Source organism: Gadus macrocephalus, chromosome 21 (genome assembly GCF_031168955.1).
Source record: "Gadus macrocephalus chromosome 21, ASM3116895v1".
Classification (NCBI taxonomy): domain Eukaryota; kingdom Metazoa; phylum Chordata; class Actinopteri; order Gadiformes; family Gadidae; genus Gadus; species Gadus macrocephalus.
In genome coordinates this window covers 11,644,034-11,656,837 of record NC_082402.1, presented here as the reverse complement: position 1 = coordinate 11,656,837, position 12,804 = coordinate 11,644,034, and the positions used below count along the sequence as shown (strand labels likewise).

The window sequence follows — 12,804 nt, the reverse complement described above, 5'->3', positions numbered from 1 at the left end:
CAGGTTTCAACTGACCTGATACATCTATGGGTTAATTAAGAATGTATGTGAACTGGAAGTTACTTAGCTTTCTCTCTACCGGTTATTTATTATAATTTATAAGACACAAAACTCAGTACCTGGATAAATATTTCCACCACCCTGTTATCTGACTCTCTGCTGAATTCATTCTCTGACAAGCCTCATTCTAATTAACAGAGGGTTTCCAGCCAGAGGACTGTCTGTTGTACAACACTCATGGGACACCCTGCCTAGCACCAACATTGATGTCACGATCATCCAGGTGGAGTAACATCCAGTCGGGCAACAGCTTGACATCCTGCCTACGCCTCGACGCTTAGTGTATCACAACGGCAGTCACACCTCTTAGTTCAGGCTGCTCGCATCACCTGGCAGGGGCATCAGTAAGACGCCACGGTGAATGCTATGGATGAACGGAACGACCATTTTAACAATGACGTATGACAGATTCCCATTCTTGCCGGGTTTCGATGCTAATGGTCCAACAGCGGGAGGGACCAGCCTGGCTCTCTGTTCGGCCCCCCGCCCCCTACCTTGAGGTCGTGCTGGCGGACGTGCTCGAGGTCCTGCAGGGCACAGTGGTGGGTCTCCTGGAGGTGCTGCTGCCGCCGCTTGTGCTCCGTCTGCAGCTCGTCCAGCTGCATGCGCAGGTGCTCCCGCTCCTGGCTGAACTGGTGCTGCAGCTGCTGCAGGGACGACTGGGACTGGGACAGCTGCATCTCCAGGCTCTGCTTCAGCAGGGAGATCTGGGGGGGAGAGGGACCCACGGCTTTATGAATGAACGGCCTATGAACGAACCGGTGATGGAGCGGCGGCGCAGGAAAGAGTAAAGGTCTGAGCCTACCCTCAACGTGCCTGATGAGAGCTTTAATAGTGACTGTAAAGAACGGCCAGTGGAGCAAGGTCATAGTATATGCTCCTTGCTTTAATAATAATAATAAAAGAAAAATTTCTATATTATGCTAGCATTTTGACTGCAAGACCTATAAAGAACTACTTATAACTTAGAAACAATCAGATCATTTCAAAGGGCACAGTAGGAGACAATCCAAACAATTTTCTACTTTTCATAATTATATTTTAATAATTAACCAAACAAAATTGACCCACAGAATTGCAATAAAAAATATAACCGCAAGCGGTGATTAACGGGGTCCGAGCAAAATGATAAATCAAGAACACACTTATGGAAGATAGATAAATATGACGTATAATTATGAAGGAAAGATTTTGATGTTTCCCTTAATGCCATACTGTGCCTCGGCTTACAGGTGACTGGGCTGCAGGGCAATGGCCGAATGTCAAGTTCAGCATAATTGTCTATCGGGATTCGAACTCTCAAACCAAAGATCACCAGTACAAGGCATTATCCCAGTGAGCCACTGACAAACCTGAAATGTAGCCTCATTCACATCGAAAATGTCTATTGATAAGCACACAACATCCAGAAAACTCCAAGCAAACATTTCTCAAATGAATTAAGGGCTTTCTTAAAAGCAAATACCTGAAAAATCTTTCAAATTCTGGGGAAATTAAACATTTGTTGCCAAGAACACTAACGGAAGAAATATTAAAATGACAGAGTTCATTATGAAGGAAAAATGGTTAACGAAGAAGTTCCCCTTAATGCCATACTGTGTCTTGGCAGTCCGATCCTTGGAAACTAATGAGCCGGAATGTTGATTGCCTCATGATTTTAAGGTGCTGTTCAATGTTTTGTTTCTTAAATGAGGGGCAAAAAGGTTACAAAATGGTCATAAATGGAACTAAGTAAAACAAATTCTGTTCGACGATTTTTGTGAGGCTTGTTCTAAAGATTTTATGTAGCGATTTTGGTGAATTTTTGATTATTTTTGTAGCCTGTGAATATTTTTATCATGTTTAGCTTTAATATGAAATTGTGGGAAAAGTATACATTATAGTATACAAAGATTTTATAAATGCATCTGATTCTAGAGATTAATATTCTGAAAGAATTTTGAGTCCAGGTCAATCTGGTGAGGAGCCAAAACTGCACCCAAATGTGGCGATATTGTAAAAAATCATGAATTATCATGATTTTTTACAATAGCGCCACCTTTGGGTGCAGTACCACAAATTTGGGTTTATCGGTAGAGGGGGTTATTGTAACCATACCTGAAGATTTCGGCATAGGCTGCAGTATGACTTTTACAGAATTTGAGAAAAAAAATTAAACGTTACAGAAACAATAGGGGCCAAGCAGCTTCACTGCTCAGACCCCTAATAAGTTGCAGAGTGTTGGGACCAATGAGGAGTCAAAGGAAATGTAGTACTGAGACAACAGGGGGCATGGCCAAGGCCTCCTTCTGTAGGCGTAATGCGGCTAATGTAATGTGGCTTCTCATCTATTCCAGTCAGCCCTCCTACGATAGCTGTTGTCAGAGGGAAATCCAAGTTCATCCACAGGTCAATCACCAGTATTCCTCCTGTGTTTCTTCATGATTACAGATTCACCGCCACACCTTCCAAAACCACTTGATGGGACCCAGACACTCTTTATGCATCGAATATGTAAATGTTATGACAATTCCCAGAGCCATTGCATAATGTGGTTTGACGATCACCACCTGTTTGGTGCCGTCTGGGTCCCATCGGTAGCATTTTTTGGACCTTTTCTTTGAAGGCGGCTCCAGATCTGGCTTCAGGGACTGCAGTAGTCACTCTCCTACAATCTGGCCTGGCCAGGTCATGATTACAAGTTGAGTCATACACGTTCTTCCTGTTGGATCACAGAGCCGACATCCTTGTCTCCAGCGGTCAATTCCTTCAGATCCTTACTGTGGAGATGATCAGTTAAGCCTGGTTTAAATTAGACGATTGTATTGCTATTTAGTCCACGGTTAAATCAGAACGTCCTTTATTAGCGGTTATTTGAGGTTGTGGAACCCCTCAAGGACTTGACATCTCTGGGCCAGGTGGTTGCCAACACTTTGTTCTGTCCGGGTTATGAGTTGGCATGTTTGCTCCTGAAATCAGGAAAGGCTTGGCTTCCACCGGCCCTGCCTTTGCTGCATAAATGTGCAACTTGGTGAGGTTCCAAACAGGCCATTAGATGATCCAATTGAGGCGGACACTCTCGGGCTGCGTACCTCTTAGCGTCGATGCTGTGGTCCATTACTACCTTTCCCGAGGAGCAGCGTTCTGGTCCATGAGTCAGCCGACTTCTGCTCGAGCTGGTCAGCGGTGCAAATCTGACTCAGGGGTTGGCCATCCCTCAGATGAAGCAATTTGCTTTAATAGGGCTAGATAAATCTTGTTACTTTATTGCCTTTTTCTAACTTAAGGTAAATAAACAAGTTAAAGAATAAGAAGTGGAAAAGAGAGTGGTTAACCACTTCGTCGGTACACCACTGTCCCATCTGATCATCCTTGTCCCTTCTTCTCCACTCGGTGCATCTGTCTTTACAATAGCGGCTGTCTCAGGGAGATCCATAGTGCCTCCACAGCTCAATCAGCGGTACTCCTCTTTCCTTGTTCTTCCTGACTTACCGTGACCTCATTCCCACCACATGCAGCCGTTCAGACCTCGTTAGAGTGCAGTCTTGACTACTGATAAGCCACAGCTCTACACGTTAGGGATGTTAACCGATGACTGTTTGACCGATTGTTGACCGTATCAACGTTAACCGATCAATCTTGTCGCTTGTCGGTAATAAAATAAAAAATTGGGGTGGAGTGTGTGTTGGTTTCACTTCACACAAAAAGATATTCAGATGAGGTGACTTATTGGAAGTTGGACGGCGCGTCTGTAGACCACTGTTTAATTTCTCCTCAAGTCTTAATTATTCCCGCATGCGAGCGGCGGAGAATATGATCTCTTAATTATTATGGACAGTAGACTAAACGCTATAAGTGAAAAGAATTATCCCACACTCAATTTTTCCGTCTCCTCCAAACTAAACAAGCGGCGTCTCTTCGGAGCTGTCATTTTCTTAAATGAGCCGCGGCAATGCTTCAAATGAGCTCCTAACGCTGCCCTCTTCCGATTGGCCCCTGGTGAATCCTGCGCAGGGTCTCAAGGTGGTCCGCACCATCTCAGACCATTGTGGGCGTTTGAGCCCGCTCTCTACACACGGTCAACCTGCAGTAAGCATGCCTCGTGTTTCAATTCAAACACAGAGTGTGTGTGTGTGAGTCGGAGGCAGAACGGGAAAGAGATAAGCAGAGTTACAAAATAGCAGGCGGCTGGCGCGGCTCGAAATGGCTGTTATTTCAAATAGCACATTTTAATCTGATCAGTTAACCGGTTACAACCGGTTGATGAGGCACGGTGGTCGGTCAAGAATATTTTACATTTTTAAATGACGTTATTTTGTGCTCATCGTGACTTTAACATGAACCCATTTGTGTCCATCCTTATGCCCATAGCACGTTTGCCCAGTTGCAATGCAAGGCTGACGTGGCTGGCCCAACAAAATGAATCACCTGTTCCAGGAGGTCCTCCACCTTCCTCTGCCAGCTCTCCCGGGCGCAGCCCAGCTCCTGCTCCTTGCTCCTGGCCAGCTGGGCCAACGCCGCGGCCTTGGCCTCCTCATGGTCCTCCCGCAGCTCCTCCCGCAGCTTCTTACACTCCTGCCTGAAGGGCGACGCGTGCGTGAGAGACAGCGAGCACATATGTGCATGTACACACACACACACACACACACACGGAGGGAAAGGCTCTTGTGTGACTGCTTGCTGGCACCCATCCATTCTCACACATTCCTGATGGCAAGGACACACACAGAGAGACACGTGGACACAGACTCTGAGAGGGAGAGCCACCAGCTCACCTCAACGTCTCGGTCCATTTGAGCTCCAGCTCCAGGGCCATCTTGTCCATCTTCATCTTCTCCTCCTCCCGTGTAGTGATGAGTTTAGCCTCATGGTGCCGCTTCTGCATTTCCATTTCCCCCTGAGGTAAAGGGAAAAAAAAACAGAAGGGGAGAGGGAGGGAAGGAGAACACCCTGTTTTATTCAAAAGAGAGGGCAGCGAAGCATTTTACTGCTGTGCAACAACAAAAACATCCAGAAGATCTGCATATTTAACATGCAGTGCAACTACTTCCTTAAATTGTGATAGCTGAGCACGTCCAACATAAAGTAAAAAACAATGCCGCTCCAAAGCTAACTACTATTTCATATTAATGAAGAGGAAATGAACAGGAATGTAGCGAATAGGGTGTGTGTGCATGCCAATTCTGAATAAATCCTGCCAATACAGAGCACCTCTCATCTTTCCTACTGATTTAAGTGTGATACATTATTATGAACACTGGGTCAACTAATTACAAAATATTGACTGCTTCATTTCCTTAAAGAGCCAATTAACCCAAACTCATTTTGTTTTTGTTTTTAATGTTGTAAGATGTTTGATCGTCAACACAGTAATATGTGAGCGTTCAACTGTGTGAACATTCCACTCAGAACCCCTGTGGTTTTCTTTTAGTCAGTGGAGCTCGTGGTTATTCATTGATTTTGATGATTGCTTGTGAGAGAGGGATAGGCTTCCCAGGAAACTATAGTATAACACTCCGGTGTGTGTGGATAGTGAAGCTACTGCTGAGCAAATTCCTATTTAATATACACATCCGAGTGAGGCTAAGGCTTCTCGGACGCTCGTAATTTAAACGCCACAGTGTGTGGTGCATTTCATATACAACATTGCTCGTTATGACTCATACCCAACGACGGTACTAAAAAAGTATCACAAAGTTTCTTAGATCGCAAAGTGTTTGATTTCCAGCTGAATCAGTGGGTTCACTACTTCACTGACACTTTAACGCCGACAGGGATCCACACTTTTGCCAGGCGGGTTATTTTGCCCAAGTGTCTGAAGTTAGAGCTAATTTACATTAGCAGCAAACCATGAAGACGCTGAACTTGGTAGAAAATGTGCTGAGTCATCTGTATACAGTGAGAAACTCTATTAGAGGAGCTCACCTGTGCTGACAGACTAAATATTCTGTCTGCACAGGTGCCTTAGTGGTAGTTTGGACCAAAAAGCAGACCTGAAGCTTGAAATCGCTCTCTATCAACCTATTCATATTATCGTATTCAGTATAGGGTGAGAACCAACACTGTGCATTCCTTATCTCCTCACTCCAGATCCTAGGACAACCATTCAATCCTTGACATACTAAATGTCTTTAAAGGAACACAACTTCCTGACCTAGAACAATGCAACATAATGGCTTACTTAACACCTCAGACATGCTGCTTACTAAGAGGGAAACAAAGTAAAACTTAATAAATATCTTTAATTAAAGTAATTAAATATTTAGAAAATATTTTCATTGTGTTTACATCCAATTATTTATTTTGTAATAGTGTCGTGGAATAAATTAATCCTAATTAGGGGTACCTAAATTATAGTGTAATTATGTAAATGCATTTAAAGAAATAAAATATATATATTTTCAGTTTCAGTATCCCGAGGCTGGTTCATGCTAGAAATGTAAAAGACCATTTCCAGACGTTGAGTCGCTCTGATTGGTGCAGAGTGCGTCTTGCCTATGCTGCTGCTGTCCCACGGCCCACGCTGTCGCACAACATCAATGACGCTCCGAGGCCAATGCTGCGTGCGTCTGTGTGAAGAGCCAACTGCTTTTCAAAGCCAGGGAGGATGGCAGATTGGTGTCGTGCACATCTTTGACTAAAGCAGGTCCAGAGCATCTTGTCGATCGTCATCCACATGAACGTGGTGCTCAGCTCCCTACTTAGAGAGATGACAGGTTCTGCAACCTGCAAAGATGACTTCTGAGTAACCAGCTACAAAGCAACTGTAATACCATTCTCAGGAACTGGGAGAGTGTGTGTGTGTGTGTGTGTGTGTGTGTGTGTGTGTGTGTGTGTGTGTGTGTGTGTGTGTGTGTGTGTGTGTGTGTGTGTGTGTGTGTGTGTGTGTGTGTGTGTGTGTGTGTGTCTGTCAGTCTGCCTGTGTGTTTCTCATCTCGGTTCAATAGGGTTTAGGGAAGAGGACTGATTGGGGATCCCAGTGAAACAGGGAATCTAGTCACATTGTCTTGGAATGACAAACATAACCAACCTTTGCCCACTGAGGCCTATATCCCATATCGGCATAACATGTCTACCAGGTAGCGAGTGTCTCCACCTGCAGAGCGGTCAGAAGGTTGCTGGTCTCTCTGAGTCGAGCCCGGGTGGCGTCCAGCTCTTCAAGTAGTTTGTCCTGCGCCTCCTTCAGGGTGGAGATCTGTCCGTCCGCAGTGCTGGCAGCCTCCTCCCCGTGGCACACCTGCTCCTGCAGCAAGCACACCTGGGGGGGAGGGAGATAGGGAGGGAGGGACACACACAGATAGGTTTCCACTCCCATTCATTGCCAACGCAAGCATGTACGTCTCCCAGTAGCAGGTGGCTCAGGCTAACTAGCCAGGCCTGGCTCACGTGTAAGCCCAGACCTCTTGTTAACCCAGACCTCTTCTTAACTCAGACCTCTTCTTAACTCAGACCTCTTTGCCGTGGGTGAGGGCATCGTCATTTTGCCACCTCATCATTTTTTTTATGGAGATCTTCATTTGACAACCATCTCAGTAATTAAGGTACCCACTTTGCCGGAGTATATTGGGTCTTTAATGTGGGTGATAACCAGTTTATAGCGGTTTTTAACACCTTCACTCTATCTTATGCTACAATTGCAATAGACCTGTGATATTATGACAAAGTAACTCACACTTATACACTCTTTGCACAGTAAAACAGTACAAACCTACAATGGTTTGAATGGAACTAAAGTAAAAAAGGGACAATTTGCACTCATGCTCTTACAGTCTTCCATTGTAACTGAGCATGTAAACACCTGTAAGAACCGTAAGGTGTTCAGACCAGCCAAAGCACAGCACCAGAGTGGCAGCAGCACTACCTCGTTGTTGGCAGCAGAGAGCTTCTCCGTCAGCTCGGCCCGCAGCTCATCCAGCTGCTGACGGAGAAGGGCTTTCTGCTCCTCCAGGGAGGCGCGCTCCTTCTCAAACTGCTGCTCCAGCTCCTGCAGAGACACACGGCACACACAGGGGTGATGAATAAGGCATCAAGGCGTTCATGGGCAGGTGTCGGAAAGGCAGATTACTGGGCATTATATCGCCAACACACACGCACACAAAGATGATTGTCAAAGGGGTGGTGGTTCAATTGACTTTGTGCTGGAATGTTTTTTCTTATATTTCCTCATTATTTAAACTAAACTAAACTTTTGACATTATGTTAACATATACAATTATAATTTCACAACATACCTTACATTACGGTAAACTTATCTTTGTCGGATAAAATCAATCCCACCCAGCACTGTGGCAGGAAGGGATTGGTTTACAATTTTCTTTAAAAAAAACTCTGATTTCTTTTTTTAGTTGGCTAACCGTGACAGAAAAGGAAGCGGTAGTTGGAGTATCGGAGGCGAGCCTGTACCCAACAGTGCAAATTGACCCAATAAGCTCTGCAGTAAAATTCTGTTAAATTGACAGCTCACACAGAAATAATGGAAAACTAAAACTTCTATTACTTCTATTCAATGTATATGGATTTCACTAGCCAGCCAGCCACCTATCATGAAAACAATCCATCTATCATCTAGAGACAACACATTGTACAGTTAAGATTCATTGAGGTTTATTTGTCATTCTTTGTTGGTACATTAATCTGTGCATTCAATTAGACATGTTGAATGAAATGTTTGCGATATTACTTCATTGTTATTCCGCACAGTGGAGTCAGAGCCATAGTGTAAAGCTCAACTCTGTCCTTGAGTCTTTGTTGGGGTGTTGTTGCTGCGCTGGGTGGAACCTACCAATTTTGGGCAGGGGGGTAGTTACAACTATTACAGTGGCTGTTGCACCAAAATGTTAGTTGCCAACCCTTGATTCAGGTTATTTGTCAAACCTTGTCCTAGGTTATAGGTGGAAAAGAACACCAAGTCCACTGCATCAAGTTACTAAATCATGAGCACGATGATGCTACAGTGGAAAAGGCAGGAGGCCTTTCTGTGCGTGGGTGATGCAAAGGCACAGATACCATCGGTTGGGCAGAGAGATCACTGTCTAGTCCATTCGGCCACTCTCCAGCAAAATTGGGACATATGTTCTGGTCTTGGCCATCTCTCCATGATTCATGGCTCCCCATCTTCAAAAACGTACTGTACCCAGCCTTTTTACACAAGAAAAAAAATCGCTCCTGCCTGCACATATAAATATCTTTGGTGTGCCTGGCCCAAAGACAAATGTAGTACCATTGCTTTCTCCTCTCTCCTGGCCTTAACTACCTTGAATATAAATCAACCTCTGAACCACCTCTTTATATTTGATAAGGCTTAGGTGCTTTCTCTCATCATCTACTAATCTTTAGTAATATTGTTATATTCTTGCATAAAACAGTGCTAAAATATATAATGCATCAACTCACACAACCCTTTTGACACTAGCGCTAGTAACTATAATCACAAGGCTTGCCACATGGCATGCGGGTGCAACACCTTTGCTTAGGTTCGTGTCTCTGTGTGGAAGAAATCTCATTAAACTTTTAGATCTCATCAGCTATTCAGCTTGAACATGCAACATGCAAAATACCTCTGCCTTGAACATAACAGAAGTGTGTCCATGCTACACACAATATACTATACTGTAAACCATTAAAGCGGTTTGGTTCAATTTGGAGCTCAAAAAAACGGATTAACGGCAAAATCTATAATGCAACTAAATGTACAGGATGGCTAGAAGATCATATGAAAGACATGGCCGGAACAAAATAGCTTACAGTTTTGCGATTTGATTAGTTGGAATAGGATTATTTTTTTGGAGGAACTGGATTTCTTTTGGCTATTCCTATTTCAAGGCTGTTAAAGGCCAATTATCACCCGTCTGGGTGAATAAACCACAGTAACTGTCTCTCCTGGCTTCACTAAAACATCCGTTTCCAATATCATTTGTCAAATGATATTGGCTACTCTGAAGAAGAACATTTAGCGGCGCCACCCTGGGCCGGTTGCATAAACCCTGGCAGTAGCACTTCAGCCTTCGTGATAAGACATCGTCAAGTACTTTTATGGCGATCGACTGTTATGTTGTCTACAAACCTTCACAAACTTCGTGCTTGTGCAATGTGCATCGATTCCAAAAGCGGAATGGTATTGCTATCGTTCACATTTGTGGCTCCCGCTACATGCTCTTTGGTACAGAATCGAAGGAACAAATGAATTGGTTTATGAGGATGTTAGCAGCCAGACTGTTCACCCAGATCAGTACGGTTCTTTAAAGTGTAATTTAAGATCTGCTGTCTAATGTCACCGGAAACACGTTTGTATTGATTTGCTGTATTGAATGGACAGCTCAACACAACGATAACAATAAAAGCAAAGTGTAAGCTTTTGTGGATGGGTCCCTGTGTTTAAATATGATAGAGGATGGCACGCCCTGCCTTCACTGGGACAATTGTCCTTTCTGACTAATGAGACATTATTATCAACATTAACATCAGATGGCCATTCTTTTACTCCAGAACTTTATTGTCTAATCTACCGCTCTCTCAAATCTTGCCATCCTTGGTTGTGGGTGTGTATGGACTGATTGCAGTGTGTGAGTGTTGATGTGTGTGTGTTAAGCTGAATCTATGCATGAATAACATTGAAACATATGTACATTACATGAACATATGTTGTTACTCATTTCGCTGCACTAATAAGGAAACAGATTGTTAATTGGACACATAGCGTGGTGTGTTTTGGCATGGAAAAAAACGGTGTGTGTGTGTGTGTGTGTGTGTGTGTGTGTGTGTGTGTGTGTGTGTGTGTGTGTGTGTGTGTGTGTGTGTGTGTGTGTGTGTGTGTGTGTGTGTGTGTGTGTGTGTGTGTTTGATTGAGGGTGGGAGAGAGAGAGACAGAGATAGCCGACAGCTTGTGTTTTGACTGAAGCAGGCAATATTGTCACAATGTTTTTTATTTCAATTTTTATTCGTATCATGTACTCATTCTGTCAATTTGATATGGCATTTTAACTGGTGGGCTCCAAAATGAATAGAAGTAAATTTTTTTGGTCTATTAAGATCTTAAATTCTGTAGGATGCCAATGTCTACTAGAAACTGATTGTTAAAATGAGATGTGCCAAGTGTGATTCAATGGATATGGTTGTTGCTGCTTTTTCTAGATTGGGGCTCACGCAAGAACCTTACATTTGTTCTTAAACTGCCAGTGAACCCAGAATCTTGTTTTCTTTGTTAGTAGTCTACCATGGCCTTCACCATAGTAATCCATGGAATTTGGTCTGTAACTAAATTGATTACTATTTAAACCAAAATCGTTGTATTTTTTTTTATATTTCTCTTAAAGGTACGTGCGAACTAGACTAGAAACAGAAATGGAGTCCCCACAGCATAAACATTATGCAGAAGTACTTTTTATGTATTTCAATAAATAAATAAAAGATTCATGGTCTATACATTTTCTGGGGACTGGAGTCACGATTGATTGGCGCTGAGAGGGAAACGAGAAAATATAGTAATGTTATGAGAGGTAAAATGGACCTCATGGTGATTGGGTTTCGGAGCATAGCACCGGGAACACTAGGCTGAGTTCCAACGCTCGTCCCAAAGCGAATGAACGGCAGCACGCAGCTCTTTGGTGGCTAATCATCAGCGTGGTTCAGTTGGAGCACAAGGCTGCAGCTCTTTTATTCAGCTGATTGTGTTAAAAGTGTATTTTGCATGTCCTCAAGCCTCTGCACTGCATAGTATTCCCTGTCAGTGAGCGGGTTCCTGTGCCAGCCAGGGCGTACTGCGCCATGGTTTAACTGCCTTCCTTAGCCCCAACAACTCCAAAGTCACTTGGCTCAACAGCTCCTGGCTCTCTTCCTTGCTGACGCAACGGTCGTACGGCGTCGCAAGTCACTGGCACAAGGTCACAGGGTCCAAAATTTGGTTGTTGTCATTTCTTGCACAAAAATGTACCCGTTTTGTGCATCAACTCAAGCAGGCTCATAGATTTTACACGATGACATATAGTTTATTATCAGTATCAAAATATCTCAAATGAATCCCAAAATACATATCCTCACATGTATTTTGGGATGCATGTGCTTCTGTAAAAGGCTGCGTGTGACAGCCGTGACGCACGAGCCGCAGGGCGCCAACCCCTAATCCACCGTACAGTCATAGAGTACAGTCATGCAGTGAGGCGTGTTCGCCTGTAGTCCTGCGTACAGTCACACAGGGAGGCGTGTCCGCTTGGGCTCGGACAACAGACACTGGTGAGAAGACATCCCTTATGCAGACTTGTTGATGTACAACAATACAAACACGGCTAGCCAGCTGTTTAAGGTAGACCAGGAAATCCTTGACGCGACCCTTATTGCCTTTGCCTCCGTCAAAATAAGCGGCAGTGTAAAATCACGACAACATCAACACCTTAAATTAGGAAAAGTCGATAAACCTCTATTTGCTCAGATTCTTTCATCCGTTTCCGAAAGTATAGCTTCATCCTGCCCACTTCTGTTGGACAAATGGATGTCATCCCCCTGCCAGCCGAGTTCCGGAGTCTAATTTAAATCAAACCCCATTTTCTCATTCGGGACACTGCCGCATCGACAGCATTTCTTTGTTTTCCCGACTCCTATACCGTAGCTGGTGCTCTCACCTATCACTAATCCAATACTGACGCTGCTAAATATTATGGGTTTGCTTTCATTGGTTTACAAAAAGGAGGATTTCAAGCTCCGTACTCAAATCTTTTTTTATTCTTGTCCTTTGGTGCCTTCTTTATGAAAGATGCTTCTGAGTGCAACGCC

The 12,804-nt window shown here is 43.9% G+C and overlaps 1 protein-coding gene across 4 annotated transcripts in view; it reads right to left on the bottom strand.

Annotated features, from left to right (window-relative positions):
* Positions 1–12,804, bottom strand: part of fam184ab (family with sequence similarity 184 member Ab) — a 48,814-nt gene that overhangs the window by 20,015 nt on the left and 15,995 nt on the right. For all 4 annotated transcript variants that reach the window (XM_060041605.1, XM_060041604.1, XM_060041607.1 and 1 more), the window contains exons 10-14: positions 7,901–8,023; positions 7,136–7,297; positions 4,815–4,936; positions 4,468–4,618; positions 555–767 (exon numbers count right to left, since the gene is read on the bottom strand). In XM_060041605.1, coding sequence (XP_059897588.1) covers positions 555–767; positions 4,468–4,618; positions 4,815–4,936; positions 7,136–7,297; positions 7,901–8,023 — 771 coding nt within the window. The remainder of the gene's footprint in view (positions 1–554; positions 768–4,467; positions 4,619–4,814; positions 4,937–7,135; positions 7,298–7,900; positions 8,024–12,804) is intronic.